Genomic DNA, 21,845 nt, shown 5'->3' with positions numbered 1-21,845 from the left:
AGCAGGAGCCTACACCAAGCTGCAGCACAGACTGAAACTTGAGTGTTTCCACAGAATCCAAACCATGTTTATGACTGTAGAAAAAGAAAAAACAAATCCAACTTTGGCTAAGAGGCTGAAATATTTAGATAATAAAACGCTGCTAAATACAACATATTGCACTTCACACAAAACAGCATAAATCTAGCATTATTACTATGTTAAATAAATATTTTCCATAGGTAAATACTTTTATTTTAGTTATAAAAGATTCCCTGAGAAAAAATATTTATTTCAAGAACATGCATGTACAGCATTGTCCTAGTTTTATTTTGAGTAAACTCATCATTCATATTGTTACATTATAAAAAGTAACCACACACGCATATGCATTCACAAATCAGATCATCTTTATCATACACCAACAGAGTTAAAAAAAACAGTTATTTCTTATATTAATATATTTATGTTGCTTCCATTTCGAAATAGAGAAGCTGACAATAGCTTCATATGCTCTCTCTAGAGTACTGACGTAAATAGAACTTTTTAAAATAGAATTGAATGTTTTTCCACAGACATATTTTGATAGAAACATTAGCATTAATGCAGATGACATCACTGAAGCATGATTGCTTGCAATAACAGCTAATTAAAAACTAGATTCATCATTATAAATTATTCAAGTGAAAATACAATCTGAAATACTAAAAACTAAAGCAAGTATTTATACAACAAAACTTATGAAATTTTTTTAAATATCACCTGGAGACATCTCCTTTTAGACTGCTATGAAACTTACACAGAATTTCTATGAGCTTTACTTTGTACGTGTAAAAAACTTTACCTCCAAATTCACAGTACAATGCTACTGAAGTTTGTGTTTTATCTATATAAAACTAATCAATGGGTCTGCATTTTGATCTTAAATTAGGTTTGAAAGATCTTTAAGATGCGGGATTACTTTTTCATATTCATGACAATTCCTTCTATTTCTTGAATAAAGTATGGATGTTAAGAATTAATAAAATTGTAAATTGACCCAATTAAGTAATGGATATGTGCATTCTAAATCCAAGAATTTGAACTACAAAGGCATAACTGAAGAAATCAAAATCCTCTCTTTAGCTGCAGCAGTGAAAAGCACATAGCTGAAATTGCAATTTCATTACATTTCACTACAACATTAGAAGTCTGCAACCATTACATCACTTATTTTACAACTTGGGATTTTGTTTAAAAGTTAAAAGGTTTTAACACTGCAAGATGCATTTGGTCATCCCAGGCATTACAGAGTTCCATGTGCTGCTCCAGCGCTATCACGTGAAATTTCTGCTTCCAGCAGTCACGCATTCTCTTCTTAACCTGTCAGAAGATCTAGGAGTTTGACTTTCTGTTTTTTCTTCATGGAAAAGAAGAAACACAATAAGTTGTTGCTATATTATTAAGTAAAGCAATAAAATGTTATTGTGTATTTTATTATAACCAATCAGTGGAAGAACTATGTAATCATACGCTCAACTTCCTAAAGCAATTAAGTGACTGTGTGAAAGCTTAAAATTGTTATGCACTACTGAGGATGTCTTACAGAAGAGTTGTAGGAATTTAATAAAATATTGATATTAGCTTATCATTAAGCAATTTATTTCAATGCAATAATAAATCTACTCCCACCTTTTAAAGGATGGAAAATCCATACTTCTCATTCTCGAAGTTAATTTCCACTGTTTTAATTGGAAGATTAATAAAATCCAAAGATTTACTGTGCGTCTATAGACAAAATGCAAAATGATACCTATAAAGCTGGATATTTTTATTGGTAAATTTATAAAGTACTGAAAAATTCCAGGTTTTACCTAATGTATATTGAAATCAGTCCTGTTACAGTATTACAACCTCAAGCAGAACATCAGTTCTCACTCATCAACGAAAATGTTTAAAAGAAAACAGTAAACCAAAGCAGTATAACAACAAGAGATTAGACTTCTTTATGGACCTTGGTGCTTGCAAATCTTCCCAATTTCTGCTCTGAAATGATTTGTGTTCTAAGTGGACACTTCTTAACAAAAAGTCAAATCAGTACATTGTGATTGTGAATTAGCTTACATAAGGTCTCTTGTGGGATAAAATACTCAACCAGTGTTCTTTGTGACTCTTTCCTATTCCATAAGATGCTTAAAATCAGGACTCATCTCTTCTGTGGCTCCATCATTATTGTATACAGGTACGTCCTTCAGCACAATTCTTTCATTTTCTGTTGCCTGTGTATTACTAAAGGTCTGGCAAACAACACCAAATCTAATGGCCATTTTCCTGCTACCTGCCTGTGAACAGTAAAGCAGGCTTTATTAATTTTTTTTTCTTCCAATTATACTATTTTCAAAGAAGAGGGAACATATTAATCTGCGTACAATTATCTGAAGTAGAAATAATATGGAAAGAAAAGACCTTTTTCTGCACCAAATTAACTTTGCATTTTGAAAAGTTCCTTTGTATGAACTGTATGAACACGTGAAATACAGGAAAAGAGAAATTCTTCAACTTTACAAGTACACTTGTCAGAAGTGAACCTTTGCAGATATCCATTAGAACAGTGTTATGGAAAAAATGAAAAATAATGTTTTGCCCAAATATACATCCCTTTTAACTAAGAATCCCAATTTTTTTATGGAAACAATTAATTACTTAACCAGATTACAAAAGAGAAACTGATTCTACAGTGCAACAGACACTATGTTAACTTGAGAAATGCATTCTCCCATAAGAAAATAGAAATTAAAACTCATATTCAGAACTAAATGTAGGTCACGCTAAGCCCTCTCTTCTCTCTCTAAAAACCTTTTTCTTCCCTTGGTATATCCTCTTGCTTTCTGACATTAAGCATTTTGGGGACTTTTGAACAAAAGAAAGCATTAGATCATTGTGCTTAATGAGATACCTACTTTCCAATACTCTGTTAAGGTATTCATGTGAGTATAGCACACTGAGACTGGAAGCCAGGTATCCTATTTTTCATTTTCCTGTCTGAATTCAAAGATATTGGATGCTCTCTATTAGCCTTTTCTTTCTTTCCCTTTTTATTCAAACAAAATATATCAGTTTTTATGTTAAATTACCGGTAGAAAAAAACTTTGAAATAAGTGACCACCTACTGATGACCTATGAAAAGCAAGTACTGTGGGAAGTATTTCAGAGAGTTCATTAAGCTTTGCCAAGGACGGGAATAGAGCACAATTTGACTTGGCATCTTCTGAAGATACTTTTGCTGTGAAAGCAACATATCCTCAACATGCAGTGCTCATTTTTATTTAGTACTTGCTTTCCAACTTTTTCTACAAAGAAAATACAGTTTTAGAAATTCTTGGTGACTGGAAGCTTTTTCTTGTACACTTAAGGTGATAAAATTTCAGTTGAGAAAGAGTATGAGACTGCATCATAATATAATGCATACAAGTAGACAAACATTTTTGACATTTTTTTAAACTTTTGAGGGTTTAATTTTAGTACTTTGCAATTTTTTAAGTTCACATCTGTGAGTAAAGTCGGGAGTATTGTTTTGACTTTTTTTTTTTTAAGGAAAACATTGAAGTAAAAAAATAGGAGTTCATACAGATGCTTATTTCTTATAATCATAGAATCATTAAGGCTAGAAAAGACCTCTAAGATCATCAACACCAGCAATCAACCCATTACCACAACGTCCACTAACCATGTCCCTCAGTACTATATCTACACGTTCCTTGAGTTTAAGTCACCAGAAAGAGTGATATCACTATTGTTTCCCATTGACACCTGGAAAATCAGGTCTTTCCTCCTTCCTGTCTAGTGTAGCCTCCATATCTCAGCTCCATTATCTTTACCCAGCAAGTCATAGTCTCAAATTCTGGACACTCCTTTCCTTCTCAGTCTCTTCTACCATTTCAGACTTCTAAGGCCCTTCCTTTTCTGCTAGTTGTATTTTCTGTTTTACTCAAATCTACTAGTCCCAAATAACTTCTCTTCATGTATCTGGCTCCTACACATTCTCCACTGTGCTTTGGCAAAGCAAACACTTCGCAAAGAATAATCTCAGTTTGAGTCCAAAATTATAGCTAGTCCAATGACAGTAATTCAGAACTACAAACTATTGTGCAAAAGGAATCTGAAAAAAAGCTAGCTACTACATTCTACAGAGGTTTGACTGAGTAAGTACCCAGAGATTTTCTAAGAAAATTGTTGCATTTCTATTTCAGGAGCAAACAAATTTACTTTTCATTTTAGTCTTGCAAAACGTTGAACTGTTTAGGCTGATGTTTACAGATAACCATCCTGAGAGAGATACCTAGGATACGTTTGTTTTTTGTTTTTTAAATCTAAATGTTTATCATAAGGCAAAAAAGGTACCCTTAGTAACAACTAGCATTACCAGTTCATTATAATTCTTAAAAATTCATCATTTAATGCTTAGATAGTAATACATAAACATATATAAATGCACATAAAGAAGGGAAAGGAAAAATTAAATACGTGCATTCTGTTTCTCCAACTACAGGGAGCTAAATCACAGTGACTGTAATTATTATAAATCAAATGCATTATCCTTCACTTTGTCCCTTTTCACCCTCCCCATATTTTACCAGCTGAAAGTGAACACATGCAAAGCAAATGACGGGAAACACTAATTAAAAAGGGAAGGTAAAGCAATCTTAAAAGTACTTGTAATTGCATGCATCGCATTTCTATCCCGTTATTTTTGCATTCGAAAACCTTGTTTAAAAAAAAATCATAAATATAGGCTTAATTTTACAGCGTTCTTCGGAGTCCCCATTGAAAATGTTACCCATAAGTTTAATCTGACCTCTTGTCTACCACTTACATGCTCATCTTTCGGGACTGGCTCTCTTTATTTCCATTGTTCTTTTGGTCAGTTGAGTTAAATGAGTTGTGAGAAGCTATGAGGGAGGAACTGGAAGAGAAGGTAGCATTCCCACTGTTACCAGTGGAACGAGTCCGAAATGAATCATCTGAAATAGAGTTGAAGTTTAGACAAAGGAACAAACAAACAAACAAACAAAATAACAACCAGAGAATGAACAGAATTAGCTGTTTTAATATAGCAATAGTGGGATATTTCCTATAGGAATAATCCAAAAGATTAACTTGCTGTACGTGAATAGTTTCCACTTAACTTCTTAAGTAATTTTATGAAAAACCAGTTAATTATCTAATGTCTACTGGTAGTGAATGGAAGAAAGTTCCTCCTGAAAACAATTAATCTCATTCTCATCTCTAATCTAAACTAATCATTCAAACTTTTCAAAAGCAGAGAGAGCGAAAGGCATTGGCAGTGGTCTCTCTCAATTAATTCATTAGAAGTTGTACATGATACGTCTTTTTTTCACGTCAGACAGGCAAATTGCAAAAACAACTTTCTTTAACTAAAATGCCAATCAAGAAATGCCAACTTCATGTTTAATTCTGCTCTAACTATAAATAATAGGAAGTAAAGAAAAATAAATTAAAAATCAGAAAAATAGACCAACTAGACTAAAACTTAACTGCTCAATCATATGGGTATCTATTGTTTTATGTTCTTTAGGAATATATTATCTGTTAGTATGCCTGTTTGATGGTGCCCACATACTCAACAACCTCAAAAAAAAATGAACGTATATATAATGCAATAACCTACTTACCACTAAAGGATAACATACAACCCTTCCCCATTCCTGATAGTGAAGATGTATATCCTGTAGCAGAGCTTTTACTTAAAAAACAAACAAAAGAAAAATTCATAATTATTCTTCTCAATATTATAATTTTCCATCCTGCTGTTTGATAATATTTGAAGTTTTTTCTAAGTTTACCTGTAAAAAATTAAATGAGAGTTATGCTGACATTTCCTAAACAATTTAGATCAAATTATTAATATTGAAAACAAATTAATATATGAATGGTGTACATTTACTTAAAAGGAATTCTGAAGAATTTTGTAGTATGCCTTAAGATGCTATTTTCTCCCTCAGTTCAAAATTGTATACTTTATCTAATTAAACAGCTGAAAATTTAGGTCATAATACAGTGAGCAGAACACACTGAATTCTAGAGATTCCGGTGCATGTATTTCTTAACAGCTTCCTATCAGTTAAGCAATTAATATAAAAAAGATACTTAGAACACTTGTCTATGTTGCTGTATTTTGGATGCAGTGCTTGAGTACTGAAAGACTGGCTTCGAACCAGCTTGGATTTTTTGTCTTCTTTGCCTAAAATTATAAGTAATAAACAATTTTAGTGTGGAAATCATTGCATTTACTCAGTAAATAACATCTTTTAATAATATTCTATCAATCTATGTTAGCTGAAGAAACTGATTCAAATACCTCAATAACAATAAGTAAGCATTATGTTACCTATTATAGACCAAAGAATAAAATAAAACTAAAAGGCAGTAAATCCATTCCATTCTAAGAACAATTTTCCTATTTGCTTAACTGAAACTCTGGCCCAAAAAATGACAGTTGGGTTTTAACCACTTTCTAGGAGGATTTTTAAAGAATCCTCACCTGTTGAGGTACCAGAAGAGCTCCCAGAAGAAGAAAGAGTCATACTTTTTACTAACACTGATGATGTTTTATTATCTCTACCTAAAAAAAGGAAAAAAAAAAAAAAAAAAAAAAAGCATAGTATGAATATTTCTCTGTGTTAAATAGCTTTACTCGAAATACAAAAAAAGAACCACAGCATATTACAAGTCCAGCAGTGTGTAGAAATAATGTTTAAGCCAGTTCTACTAATATTTCAGAAATATCACTGACAAGCTTTTACATCCTAAAATGAAAGATATCAGAGAACTAAAAGCTGTCAGATGTTTCATTAATAAACTCAAAAGCTTTCCTGCTAGCACAACTGGGCCAGTTTTCATAAATACCTTTAGAAGAATGTAGAAAAAAACTTTACTTTTTCTAAAGTTCTGGTATTAACAACATAAATAGCATCTCCTCTCTGCTTCCTTTTCTCCTACCTATGTAAAAGTAAGAGTAAAATACGTACAAACAACATGCACACAAATAAACTTACGCTTCTTTTCAAATATTTTATCATTAACATTTGCAGATCTTCCTTCATTTTGCTGCTTCTCTTTTTCTAATTGTTCCTAAGAAATGAATAACTTACTTTAGTATTACTCATCCAATAATAATAATAGTACTACTATTAATAATAATTGTTTTACAGCTAGGCTGGAAGTTTTCAAAAAAGGGCATGCTTCCAACTCACCAAAAAAAAACAACAGTTAATTTCTGCTCTTTCCCACATAAAGGCTCTTTACTACAGAGCCTAATGAATATCCAGAGAATAAATTAAATAGTACAGAGTGAAATCAGGGTACATTTACTATATAAATCACACAAAAAATGTTGATTTTAATTACAAAGGAGGCTCAGAGATAAAGTTCCCATTCAAAACTTTTCTTTGATAGTCAAACATGCACAAAATGCTAGATGTGACTAAAGTACAATGAGATACTAGTCCAACTGTAATTGAATATATTATTAATTCAAATATCAATTAATATTTTTCTCAAACTGTAAAGTGCATCACATACTTTTTAAAGGTCTAAAATAAACATCCAAAGTTGACAGGACTTTATGGAAAACAAAACTAAGTATTAGAATACTTCAATTTACAGAATATATTTGTCTTTTTGCAATATTACTCAGCCTTAGAATACCTTCCAAAAGCACATCCACATACAGGATATGGCATCAATACAGCTCTACACACAATTTCCAGCCAATACTTGTTTCAGGATTCTTGGTCAATGAGTTTCAATCTAAGCTCAAAAAGCTACAATATTAGCTTTATCTTCTTTACTACACTCAGAACAAAAATGCAAAGTGAACCCAAACTATTCTAACGACATTCATTTGTTTCACTTTAATTACTAAGTGATTAAAAAAACTAAGTAAATCTCCACACACAAAAATGGGTAAGTAATTTAGGTCAAGGTTGCTGGAATACAGATTTTACTAAGCCACTTACTAAAATTAAGGAAACTTATTAATAATCTTATTAAGCACTACTAAAATCTGTAGCTTCTCATCTATTCAGGACTGTGACCTGCCACAGTTCTCTGTGTACACCACCAATTATTCAAAAATATGCCTCTCAGAATATGGCAAGTAAGATCTCTGTGATACAGAAGGTACGCCCATATCTATCTCACACGTGACAGAAACACAGGCACTCTTCTGAAGTCTAGCTGTATAAACAGATTAAAAAAATAATGTTATCAAAGACTAAAACACAAAGCTCACTGGAAACTACTTTGCCACAGACCTCCAAACGCTTCCAGTATAAGAAACAATAATTGTATCTGCCCCAAAAGTGCTAAAGCTAAGATCAAGACTTGAATGTGTGTTCAGACAAGTATGTATCCTGAGAACAAAAATTTGAACCTTGAGTGCAAGGAGGCAGGATGTATATGAGACACATATCATGGATTTAGAAAACTAGCATTGCAAGAGAAAGACTATAGCACCTCTTGATATCAAAGTTGGCCACAAATGCAGGCTTTGTAACAATTCCGCTGAGGAAACACCAACAATTTCTTGACAATCTTGAACCTATTCCGGCTCACTGTAGAGAAGCTGTTCTGCAGGAAGGCAGAAGAACTGTGCTAATGAAACCTGGCCTCTTCTTAAGCCTGTCAGCTTCTTGGCTTCTCACACACTAGACTGCAGAGGAGGGCTACTGTCTTGTCTCTTTTGCTTAGTCACAGCTGATGATAATTAGCCTTGTAAGCAGGAGAAGTATTCTGCAGACTTCTCTTCCAAATCCTAAGTATTTTGTAGTTGCTTTTTTCTGTAAGACCTATGCTCAGACTCCCTCTGGTCAGGTTGCAGATGTCCTTTTCTGGCTAACAGGGAAGTCTGTAACATCTACATCACCTCCTTCAGCATCCTTGTAGAAAAAAGATGTTATGATTTTAAGTTTGCTTATGGAGGCTGTGTATGAATTCTGACATGTTTCAATACTGAGCTTAGTACATCATACATACCTGACAAATGAGTAAGCTCCCTGAAGATTTCAAAGGTGCATTGTAGTTCTTGGGACTAAAGAACTACAGAGGCGTAATGTTTGAATATTTATTAAGTAATTCCAATTGACCTTTCTAATTGACACAGTGAAATTTTGGTAGCAAAGAAAAAAAAAGTTGCACGATATTTTGAAGGACTTACCCTTATTTTAGAATATAAAATGAAATCATACACAGATTGTGAATCTACCGAGTTTCTCTGTAACATGTGCCTTCCCTACCTGAAAATTATTGCCTCAGTAATATTTAGCTACAAACTACTGAAAAAGATAAAGAAAAGACATCGTACTGATAAAATATACCATTTCCAAAAGGAGATGTTCTTGTCTTTCTTTTTCTTGGTCCAATAAATCATTTTCGTAAAATCTTTTCTGAAACTTCAAAATAAAATCAATAAAAATAAAAAATCACTACATGAAAATGGGAATAAAAAGTAGTTAGTAAATACTAAAACTAGTAAGTACTTACAGCATCTAAAGAGATATCCATTCTGTCCAATTCTAACACTGTCTATAAAGAAAATCAAAGTATTATTTATCCTTACTCAACAGCAACCCACACTTCCAACTCAGAATCTGTGGAGATGAGAAAGCTTAGAATAGTGGTATTCAAAATTAAGCACGTCCTTTCTTCCTAAACATTTGAAGCTTATGCTTCAATATTTGTGCTACAAATGCTTAATTTCAAGAACTGTCAGAGAATTTTCAGAGCACTGCTACGCTTCACACTGAAAGATTAATAGACCACCAATACGCAACTCAAAATACACTAAAGGGGAGCTTGGAGCAAAGGCCTAAGAAGTAAGACTGAAAGGATAACCAAGGCAGAGCAGGCAGGTGCTCATCCAGTCCCTCCTGCAGACTGGCCCCATGAGAGAACTACCTATTTTAGCTACTCCACAGCTTCTTGGAGACTGAGCACAAGCATGACTTAAACTGTTTTGTGACAATTTTACTTTATAAAGGTATTGTAACATTTGAAAGTCCTGCAAATGCTTTCTCTGTTTTTGTAAGATAAAATGACTAGCCCAACACAATTATCTTGAAGGCTCTTGATGATTTTTTACTAGGTCATCCTAGTCCTGTCTTGAGCCATATCTATTTTTCCACTGACACACAATCTTTAACTCAAGTCGCTAGAAAATAACTGTAATGTATGTAACCAGGAAAACACCACCTCTCTTAAATTTGACAGAACGCATTACATCTTCTCTTAATTATCCAAAATTACAAATAGTAATTAGAGGTCTTTAGTCTCCTGTTCTTACATAAAGAGACAGAAAGCAAAACTTTGATCATCTTTGCCTTTTAACAGTAACCCCAAACAAAATGTTGCTTACTCTTTTTACAATAGTCAGGACATCTTTGTCTTTCTCTTGGCACAAAAGTTTCCGTATACATAACTCCAACTGCTGAAGCAAATGTTTATCAGTGGGAATCTTCAGAGTAGATTTAACTTTTGGCAACAAATAGCACAGCTTGATTCTACCAAAGGAAAAGAAAATCACCTTTCGATACAGATAGTTCAATAAACATTAGTTTTTGATTTGCATGCTACCATTTGACTCTAAAAACCTAAACTCTGAAGACAAGGCATATAATTATTAGGTGTTATTATTCAAAAGCAATTTCTGTTTACGCACTGTTTTTAGATATGCTAAAATATTTTCAATAAACTTGTTCATAGACTGGGACCAGAGCCAGTCTATGAATTTGTAGTTCAACAGGTTTTTTTAATTATTTTTTTAAACCTCACAAGATAAGCTGATCTCTAGGTTTTCAAAAGGATCTACACACCCAGTAGAAGTTGTGAGTTGCTATTTGGAGTGAGGATGCAATTCCAGGAAGTACAGAAGGCAGTAAATGCAGGGAGAAAAATTATTTATACAAATTAACCCAGAACAAAATTCAAAGTTAAGAGCCTTTCTGGTCTGACAACCTGGCAGTGAACTTTCATTTGTTATTACAGTGCCTCTGTGTAACTCAAGTGCGGATGCTTTCAAACCAAATTCATAAGGACTGAAGTAATTTCTCTGCCTTAATCCCCAGATACTGCTTCTAAACAGGTTATATGGAAAATGTATGTATTGCTTTTTATAAATTTAAAATTGAAAGGCACTATGGATTATATAAAAAGAATTTCATACATTTAAGAGAAACAAAATACTCTGCATTTGCATAGCAAACTGTTTTAATCTAGAAGAATTAAACTTAAAAAAATCAAGGACAATATGGCTGTTCTCAGATTCTACTGTCTGTGCTCAGAGACAGTCCTGTGTCAGGGAGGATAGCTTTGTGATGAACAACACTAAAAAGATCTTTTTTATATGAATTTTTCCTGTTTTTTATACCTTCAAAATCTTTAACCTTCACAAAGAATTATGATAGAACACAGTTAAAGGATGAGTCGATTTAAGTTTCCATTAAATTTTAATAGTATGTTAGTTGAGCTTTCAATTTAAATGTTTTTAAGAGCAATAAGCTAGTTATGATGACAAAAAATTAGGGTTTTTTTCTCTTTTTTTTCTGTTATCATCTTAACACATGAACATGAAATCTACATGTAAAGAACCAATACTTTTAGTTTTGGGACCCTGTTGAATTAAGAAGTGGTAGCTATAATAAACACAAGATCTACTTAAACGCTGATTGTTTGGCAATAAACTGAGTTTAGTGAACTTTACTGAATGCACACGTATGCACACATAGGTCATCGTTATTAGATATCTAGACATGTTAAGGATGACAACATGGATTACTCACATCAGAAACAAAAGTGCAAAATCACACAAAATACATGAAAAAAGAACACCAAAATAAAATTTTCTTCTAGTCTCAGAACAGCCTGGTATCAGGCTATTTAGAGAACAACAACAAAAAAAAAGTCACTATAAAATTAAAGAAAAAATACAGCATAAAAATGAAAAACATACTAAATCCTCATATCTTTCTGTTCTTTTTCAGTTAACTTTAACAATAAAGGAGAAAACTTCCACACAAGATAAAGCCTATGCTCACTGTTAAACTATGACCACTGAAATAATTACTTGTGTTTTTATCTTTATATATCAGTATGTTGAAATTGATGGAAATTAATGGAAAGTGAAGTTAAGTTTATTTCCTCAAAACCACAAAATAGTTTATTTTTCTCTTCTTACCTTTAGCTCAGCACTTTTGATCAGCTCCCTGACAATCAGACTGACCTGCTTCTGTGGTTTAACATCGTGCCCTTACGTTCTCCACAACTTTAGAACTGATCACACATAAGGCACTGTACATTCTTATTTAAGCTCAGTTATTTAAAACAAACCATAAAAAAAATGTAATATTTGTTGATGCATTATTTAGGTTTTTCCCTGTACATTGTTACACACTCTTATAGTACAGTACCTCACATTTGCCACTGGGTCATGAGTAAGCTCAAGCACAGGTAGAAAGAAGTATTTACAGAAGAATGATTTTGAAAAGAGTTCCATAATGAATTCACAAGTATCTAAAAAACGAAGTCTGTTCCAATAACTTTTTCCTTGGCCCAGTTCTGTAAAATAACAATCCACAAACATTATCTGTAAAACATTTCTATTGTCAGCTAGCACGTTTCAAAGGTTAGCATTTGACTCAAAGATGATACTCTTCAATGAAAGCCTAGGCTCTGAACTCAGTAACTGTTTCTGCCAGTGAGCACTTTTTTCAGATATCCAATCTGTTCTTTTAATCATTTGAAAAAATGAAAAATAGCAAATGAACTAGTTTCTTTGTTGAACAAAGCCTGGTATGCCTTTCAGATGATGTCATGCACATTAAAATCACTCAGCAAACATTAAAAATTGTTAATGAGCATAACTGAACCTTCTAATCTGTCTTTAAAACACATAACATTGGCCAAAAATTCCACTTACTCATCTGACCAACTTATTCAAAAATTAATTTCTGGGATGTTTTATTCAGCACTTCTTATGTTGAAGCCTTCAGAGAATTATACTTCTATAGAGGAACTCGGTGATGCACTGCAGCGCCTCTTACCAAACAATTTTGGATTCAAGAGGTAGGGTTGGAGGGGCGCTGGTACATTATCAGTTCTCACATTGCCTCTTCCCAGTTCCTTCACCCAAACATATTCCTCACATATCCAAATTTTGTTCTGAGTGGTGAAAGAGTGAGCAGCCGAATATCTTCTAAGTGCAATCCCACCAATGGTGGCAGGAAATTACACTGAATGCATATAACCATAAACTGATCTTTAGCCAATACTAACTTGCATCTCTAAGCAAACAAGGAAAAATTATCTTACGTTCAATCAGTTTCTGAATAACCTCATGCCTCTGTTCTTGTTTGCGATTATAACGTAAATAAACGCAGAGAGTTCGAGCAGCTGCTTTTTGGACTGGAAGGACATTCTTAAGAGAAATAAAGGAAACACAGTCAAGATCAACAGGCATTCAAAATTTCATGTTTCTTCAGTGCAATTTTAACTACAAATGCAGTCTTTTCAGATTTCTATTACTTTTTATAACCCAAACTCTTCTCAAGTTGAATAGATTTATAGTTGATATAACAGACACCTTTGTAAGTGCAACTATTTGCAAAATGCTTTTCTTTTTACTGGGAAATTTGCTCCTGAAATTTTAAATTTCCATATCTTTCAATCAAGTACAATCTATATTGTACCATTTTATCTTCACTTCCCACAAGGCTTTCTCCCTACAGTGAGAATAAAGCCTAGGACTTAGCATAGAAAAGAGCAGCCTAGCAAGAATGGAAGAATAGGAACACGAGCCAACTCAAATACAATTCCTGTGAAGCCTGTCAACATACAGAGATGTTATGGAAAAACGTAAGTTATTTGGTATTTATTAGCAATCAAGTTATGTTTGTTATGCAAAATCAGATTGGTAAAGATTATGCCAATACAGGATATTAACTATGCATGTTTTAATTCAAATATCAGAGGCAAAACCAAAGAAATAAAAGCTTTATTCAATGATTATACTGAAGTTATAATTGATTTATTTGAATTTTCACCTCCTACTTCTGTTGCTAAAATAAGAAATCCTGATTCAATCTTAATTTCACCTTTACAAGAATAAATATAAAGCATTTAAGCATTGCAATAATACAAGGGCTGATCCAAAAGTCATGCCTCCTATTTTATGATGTTGGCCCACAACACCAGAGGCAGATGGTAGTGGTATGGTAGTAGAGGTTGAACCTTCCCACCAACATTCTATTACATTTTGTTGCCATGAGACAGATGGCAGCAGAGGGGCACTCTGACAAAATGGCACCTGACATGGGAGTGTGGATGAAGCAAAGGTGCAGAATTCAATTCATCCACGTGGAAAGAATGGTACTCACTGGCATTCACTGATGCTTGCTAAACATTTATGGAGATCAAACAGTGGATGTGAAAAAAATGAAATAGTGGGTGGTGTGTTTCAGCAGTGGTAGCAGTGACGTGAAACACTAACTGCACTCAGAAGGCTGTATACAGCTGTCACACAACAAAATGAACCATAGAATGGTCTGGGTTTGGGATCATCTAGGTTCCAGTCTCCAAGCAGAGCATCTCAATCAGCTCATCCATGCAAATCAGAGAATTACAACCAGGGAACTGCATATGGAACTGAATATCAGCTTCAATGTGTTGAAAAAGATGCTGGTAACACTGGAATACTGCAAAGTTTGCTCAAGGTGGGTCCAATGAAGGCTCATGCAGAAACAGAAAGAATATCATATGCAATTTTGTCAGGACCCATTGAACTATTAGGAGGCTGCAGGTGGCAGATTCCTGGACCACATCATTACCAGTGACAACAAGCTGGAGTCAATATGGCATTCCATAGAGCGATGACGTGAATTCCCCATCAAAGAAAAAGATCAAGACAACTGCATTGTCTTTTTGTATAGGAAAGTCGTGATCCTCTTGGATTTCCTGGATCTAAGGACCATCAACTCTGATCACTGCATCGCAACACTGGCTAAGCCGAAGAAACTCTGGAACTTCCAGAGTCAAACCAGAGAAGATAGTTTTTCTCTTGCAACATAAGAACGCCAGACCCCTTACCATTTTGAAGACCATGGAGCACAAGGCCAATCTTGGCTGGAGTATCCTATCACTCCCACTGTACAGTCTGGATTTGTCACCTTCTGATTTCCATCTGTTTGGGCTGATGAAAGATGGGCTGCATGGACAACATTTTCCTAACAATTACACCACCATAGCAGCTGTGAAAAACTAGGTCACCTCCACTGGCGCAGATATTTATGAGCATGGCATGCAGGCTCATAATGCATAGCTAATAGTGGTGACTATATTGAAAAATAGTGCTTCGTAGCTGAGACTTTGCTCAATCAAAGCAATCATATTGTTCTATATGTACCTGTTTGTTGTTCCAATGGATATAAATAGGAGGCATTACTTTCGGAGAAGCCTACATACATCTTAGAATAAAATAGGCATAACATCAGTGAGAAAAAGGAAGTTTAGCCAACTTATGAGACATTTCTTTATTCTTTCTAACTTGTTTATTTACTTGGTTCTCAAATTATTCCATGTTTGGTAGGCATCTGCTATGTTGTGGGCGTTAGAAAATAAAACTTACAACATCTCTTAGAACAATTTTACTCTTGAATCAATTCACAATAATTTCAGATCAGTAGCTCTAAATGATTGCTCACTTTTAGACTTAGAGTGTTCTCTCTAAGAATGGAACATGATGCAAAGTAATCAGTGAAACCAGGAAAAAGATTTTCAATTTACCTAGAAGCAAACTGATAATGAGCACAGAGAAAGGAAAGAAGAGTGTCGGGAAAGGAACACAATAACCTGTCAATACAAATTTTGCTCCTCAAATTAGGGGAAAGAAGTTCTCAGCATTTTATCAGCCTTATATGAAATAAAACAGTCTGATATGCAATGAGAAATATTACTTTAAGATAAATTTACAAACAATGCTAAAAATACCTAGTGGTAAGTGTTCTAAATACTCTAAACAAATGAAGAACCAGAAAGAGGCAGGCTCACGTTTGTCAAAATGATTGTCAACATTCTGTGAAGAAAACGGTAATAAATCTGATCACTTGATATGATTTGAGGGAGACACGCATATTTTTGTAGTAACTTCTCATGAGTTCTCCACTTTAAGGAAGTTGCTGCTCTCTGTTCTGCTGTTGTCAATGCAGGAATCAAGTCAGGAATAGATAGTAACTAGAAATAAAGATATTAACATAATTTTACACCTTCTACCTGTATGGCACATTACTAAACTTTAAAAATAAGGCACAACAATGTAAGGAAGGAAAGATTTTAAGTGGCCAACTACTTCCTCTACTCAGCCAGAATTAGCTACACTGTGACCATTTCTAGTAGATTTCATTTCTTTTAGTAAAACCTGATCAGGATTACACAGCCTCTCATACGTGCTAAGTTCTACTGGTAACTACTCAAAAATCTGTTCCAGCGCCTAAATAAACACACCTTCACTTCCAGCCCCTTCATCTCACAAAGAGAAACAACTGATCAGTGTTCCCTTTGAAATATCCTTTACAGCTATGAAGACAAAAACAGCCCTCCTGTCTTCTCATTCTCAAGCCAAATAAATCCCTTTTTTCTCTTCAACTCTCAAACTTTGCAGTTATTCTTCTCAGCTTCTCACTTCATTCTGAAAGGAATTGTGCACCTTTTCTCATCAGGAGGCAACGATTTTATAATAGTCAAGATAAATTGTCTTTTGAACTAAGCTAAGTGAAATATGCACTACCACATCTGACATGCACTTGTCACATATATAACATGTTTACAGTTGTAATCTGACAAATCCACATTTTAAAATACAGCTTCAACTTGTATCCAAATAAGAAAAAAATACATTCAGTTCTTGTACTGCTGGAATATTTCAGTTTTTCTGTATGTTTGGGAAGTATGTTTAAAACATCATTTTGAAACAAGAGATGATATTTTACATTACATTTTACATGTTAAGAGTTCCTGAATAAACCATCATCCAGAGCCAAATAAAATTAAATCAGCAAAGTTGAGAACTGAATTCAGATCTCTGAAGTCCTAATTCAGTACCTTTACCTCAGGAAATATACTACCTCCTGCCAGCAACTGTGTCTGAAAATGGCAACTGTAGGTAGATGCCACACCAATATGCAAAATAAACAAATAAATAACTGGTAATAACTCATTTAACGTGAATCCAATTTTTTAAAATGTTGCAAATTTTAATTCAACTTAAGGACTCTGTTTCAAAATCTGATCTATTTCTGGTAATCTGTGTTTCACTGGAAAAAGAGCATATATATGCTGTTCATTCTTACACTAAATCCAATCTTTCAAAATATTTTTTCATATTAAATTTTACAAGCAAAAAATATATTTAAAAAAAAAAAATTCCCCAGAGCAGAAAATGATCAAGAACGATCTTCACACATCTGAAACAACTTTCCTACTACCTCCCATTTACATTTAGAAAGTAAATTATGAAACATGAGAACACCCACCTTGCTTTCTGATCCACTGTTTTCTCCTCCATTAATCATTAGTTCAAGGATTTCAGGAAGGTGACCTACCAGAGCATCTAAAACCTATTTAAAAGAAAGGCTGTGTGAATGAGGTTTATAAATTAACTTGTGCCAATTTATGTTTCTCACCAATAATATCCCTGCTGACATCTCCTATGTTATTGCTCTCTTACACCAATGCAGGAGATTTTTTTTTTTTTTAAAGATGCAACTTATACCTACTTTTACTAATGAGGCTTGGAATTTAAAATTGATATTTTAATATAGAAATGTGAGTATTATAGGTTTCATATTAGAAAAACAGAATTATAGCTTTGATTTACATCAATACCACAGTCAGTGATTTCTAAAACATTCACAGAGTACAATATTTAAAAATGAACATTCATGCATTCTAAAAGATCTGTCTTTCACAGATGGTTAAGTAACAGTCTCAACAGCCACGAAGAAATGTATTTTGGATATTTGCCAGCTAAATCTTAAAAGCAATTTTTCCTGCCTTAAAAAAAAAGACAATTCAATAAATTAGAACAGAATATTTTGCCTTTATTAGTGATATAGTAATTAGTAATGTTCTTAAATTCAAAGGTAGGAAAGTAGGTTTGAAATTAGACTATAAAAGTATATGCTAAATATTACTTGGTACCAATCTGGATTTCTGTAGCACTGAATATTTTTACTATTTAGATAACTCAGAAATTTTTCAAAATCACCAGCTGCTTCTGAGTCTCAGCTTTCCAGTGCTGGAGTTGAGAAATCTTTTAAAACAGATCAGAATTTTATAAGCTATAAGTAGATGTTCTACAAACATTATTAATTCCCTTGAGAATGCTTAACAGAAGATACCAAAGTAAAAAGCAGCACGTTAAAGGAAAATTCAATTTGCCACGCCATATCCAAAGATCCTCCAGATAGAAAAACAAATAAATAAAACCAGCATGAAATGCTCAAGTATTGGTATCAGAGGAAACTCCAACTTTGTCACAAAAAAAGACCAATCCAAACAGTTCTTGCTATACTGTCTGTTAAACATACTTAAGTGATTAATTCTTCACATAGGTTGAAACCAAAGCTAACTAAACTGAACCATCTCAGGAATGGCCACAGGTTCTGCACCGGAATTCTTTCTAAAAATGTTGATCTTTGAACCACACACAACTTCATCTCTTCTTCGATCGGAGAAACATAAATAAAAGAAAGTAAAAAAACCTGGAATGTTGCCAAGAAATATTCCAATGCAGTATCAAAAGTAAATATTTCCACATAATCTGTAGGGTAATAAATAATAAAATAATAACACATTTAAAATGAATGTTCTGGAAAGCAAACTAATGCAGTGTGGGTTAACTGAATCCAAACACCATATTTTCCTCCTTTCTATTCACAGAAGGCTTGCGTCCTTAAGAAGAGAACAAAACAGAAAGTTGATCATGATTGTGGCAGTTACCGTTCCGTCTTACTGCAGAGTTCCTAAACATTAGCGTGCTCTGCTTCAATGTAACAAGCAAAATTAAGTTCCAAAGAAAGCATATTACCTCCAGTGACTCATCCTGTAATAGCGTAACCAGTTCTTTTTGAATTGTATACACACCAGAATTTAAAAGCTTAGCAACCTAAAACATACAGGGAAACAAACAAAAAAGACAATAAGATAACAAGGCAAACCATACTTCAGTTCCCTGGCACTACAGCGATTACCCTACATGTGCTTACTTGTCAGCAGAACAATTTTTTACTATCAGCCTTCTAGTCGTGTACTTCCCTGTTGATCACACTAAAAATATGCTTATACAGAGAACATGAAACAAGAAACAGACTTGTTACTTAACTGATAAATATGGTTTTAGTCTTAACGCTATGTCACACTTTAAAAAAAAAAAAAGATTTAACTGCTTAAAGTTTTCACTCCTATATTATTTGTTTTATTTTTCTTTTGATTCCTAAATCACGTATAAACTTCTAAAAAACACTAGAAGTCCATCTCCAAATTGCAAAAATGGTTTTATAGTGAATATGAGAAAAACTTCAGGAATGAGATTTTTGCTATAGTGCATATTTAGCTTATGACTTTTAATGGTTTTCCTTGTTTATATGAGCCAATTGAAGATAATATATTCTATAATCAAGATTAAACTTCAAGGAAACAGCTACAGGCAGTTATTGAAAAGCATACCCAGCCATCAATGAGTGCCATAACTTACTGACATCTGGCTGTCATGTAGTTGCTTAGTTATGGTTTAAAAAATACACTGACTGGCAGTGTAACTAAAGTATAACTTTACATGGTTTTTTTTAATGAACTAGAATATTTTATATATATTCAGACAGAACCTTAGAAGTGTTATACATTTGACAAAACGTTATGTAGAATGATATGCTAACAGTATAATCTCGATAATTAGCTTGGATTATCATTTATTAAGAGAGGGCATTAACAAGCACAGAGAAATGGAAATCCATCCAAATTTAAGACAGAAATAAGGCCTCCTCAGGCCTCAGAATGGGCTGCCCAGGAAAGTGGTTGAGTCACTCTCCCTGGAAGTGTTCAAGAAATATTTAGCTGCTGTACTAAGAGACAGTTAGTGGTGGTAGGTGAGTGGTTGGACTGGATCATCTTGAGGGTCTTTTCCAATCTTGGTGATTCTATGATTCATTTATTTCTCTACTCTTGATTTAAATACTTTCAGCAAGCTGCTTAATTTACAATTTTCCTCAGCTTAAAAGTGGCATAAAAGGCTAGTTCGAGGATTTCATTACTAAGATTCTTTGTAAAACACGATGAAAACCTTGATGATCTCTGATATGGACTGCAACATTCAGAAGAGAGTGTATATTCATTTCTGCAATTCACATCATATTGCTAATAATATATATGCAGTCAAAGATTTTTTTGAACTTTTACAAAAATAATACAGTGGAACTTATGTAAATTGAGTGGAATAATAAGACTATATGTGCTTTTAGATCTGTATAGTTTTCCAAGTATTTTCATATTAAATTTGAGTGTTTAACTTAGACTTAATACAAGCAAATAGTCTTCACATAATACAGTATAGTTGCAGACTGTCTAGATCTAAAGATTTTCAGGACCGAAGTGACAAGCTCCTTTTCCCCTGTCTGTGTCAATATTTTATAATAGCATTCAAAACCTTCAAATAATCTAATTACTACAATCGCTTTTGTTGGTGGTACCAGGCTATCTTTAGTTTCTTTCAGCTTTTGCTTCTTAACCTCACAGTACAGTTTTGTAGACAATGTCACACAACAGGCTAAAGTATTTACGGGCTATAATTACATATTAGAAGAGACTAAACGCTTCTGATGAAATAAATCATTTTAGCAAGTTTTTACAAGTCTTCTTCTCTAGGTTGAACAGTCACAAACATGAGCTTAAAGAACGAAACATAAAACAGAAACACTTCAGTACCAACAAAGAATTTTTGTAGACATACTTCATAGAAGCTTATGGCCATAGTATATCTGACTGGAACTTCAGGATCATGACAAAGGCAGAAGAATATAGAATACAGTTCTAAATGGAAGTTCTTTGGATCCACAAAAACTATCATGGCCTGTGGAAAAATAAAGTCTTCTATTAACTGTATTGCTAATCAGAGATTATCAGAAAAAAATACTGAGTTACAATGAGTGAAATACTTGGAAGTTAACAAGTTGTGATTTTAAGGACAAAGTGTGATATTTTTGATGGCTGTGTCAAAACAAGGCATCAGACAAGTTAAAGAATTAAGGACTAAATTGGTTGTACAGATCTTCCAGATTGCAAGCTTTTATTCTATAGACAGATTAAAACCACAAGCAATAAAAGCTGTTTTATAAATAACACTTCAGTAAACTAGGAGAAGCTGCAATTGAAGACCAGAGCAACACAATGTTTTAGCAAACACTAAAGTATGTGAATCTCAACATAACTGTGTGTGTACATCACTTGCATTTGCTCAACTAAACCAACAGATTTCTACTACATAGTTGGTGTTACCTTTAAAAGGTAGAATAAAAATAACCCATTTATTGGCTCTTGGTACAAATTTAGTTTCTTTAATTATAAACGTTGTATGTCAAAATACAAAATAGATATGCAAAAGTATGAGTGGTAGATTTAACGACATCATATAAACCTGCAAATACTTTCTGAATCCAGGCAGAAACATGATTCAAGCATGAATTTAATCATTCAGACTCAATCTCCAAGTCCTTGCATTCTCAAGACATACAAAAAAATGTGAAAAGCTTTGGATGATTTGAAAT

General features: G+C 33.5%; 1 protein-coding gene across 9 annotated transcripts in view; it reads right to left on the bottom strand.

Annotated features, from left to right (window-relative positions):
• Positions 1–288: 288 nt before the first annotated feature.
• PPP4R4 (protein phosphatase 4 regulatory subunit 4) overlaps positions 289–21,845 on the bottom strand; it is a 62,129-nt gene continuing 40,572 nt past the window's right edge. For 2 of the 9 annotated variants that reach the window (XM_085225550.1, XM_085225556.1), the window contains 16 exons: positions 21,032–21,151; positions 19,115–19,192; positions 17,559–17,642; positions 16,078–16,260; positions 13,345–13,450; positions 12,444–12,591; positions 10,394–10,538; positions 9,523–9,564; positions 9,357–9,431; positions 7,035–7,110; positions 6,521–6,601; positions 6,127–6,220; positions 5,652–5,722; positions 4,832–4,979; positions 1,651–1,746; positions 289–1,378 (listed from right to left, as the gene is read on the bottom strand). In XM_085225550.1, the coding sequence (XP_085081676.1) occupies positions 1,354–1,378; positions 1,651–1,746; positions 4,832–4,979; positions 5,652–5,722; positions 6,127–6,220; positions 6,521–6,601; positions 7,035–7,110; positions 9,357–9,431; positions 9,523–9,564; positions 10,394–10,538; positions 12,444–12,591; positions 13,345–13,450; positions 16,078–16,260; positions 17,559–17,642; positions 19,115–19,192; positions 21,032–21,151 (1,572 nt within the window). In that variant the 3' untranslated portion in view covers positions 289–1,353. Of the gene's footprint in view, positions 1,379–1,650; positions 2,301–4,831; positions 4,980–5,651; positions 5,723–6,126; positions 6,221–6,520; positions 6,602–7,034; positions 7,111–9,343; positions 9,432–9,522; positions 9,565–10,393; positions 10,539–12,443; positions 12,592–13,344; positions 13,451–16,077; positions 16,261–17,558; positions 17,643–19,114; positions 19,193–21,031; positions 21,152–21,845 lie in introns of those variants that run through there. The other 7 variants (XM_085225553.1, XM_085225552.1, XM_085225555.1 and 4 more) reach the window with 7 other exon arrangements.

The sequence above is a fragment of the Meleagris gallopavo genome, chromosome 5 (assembly GCF_905368555.1).
Source record: "Meleagris gallopavo chromosome 5, MGAL_WU_HG_1.1, whole genome shotgun sequence".
Taxonomy (NCBI): Eukaryota; Metazoa; Chordata; class Aves; order Galliformes; family Phasianidae; genus Meleagris; species Meleagris gallopavo.
The sequence above is the reverse complement of the archived record's forward strand: the minus strand, read 5'-3'. Positions and strand labels throughout refer to the sequence as shown.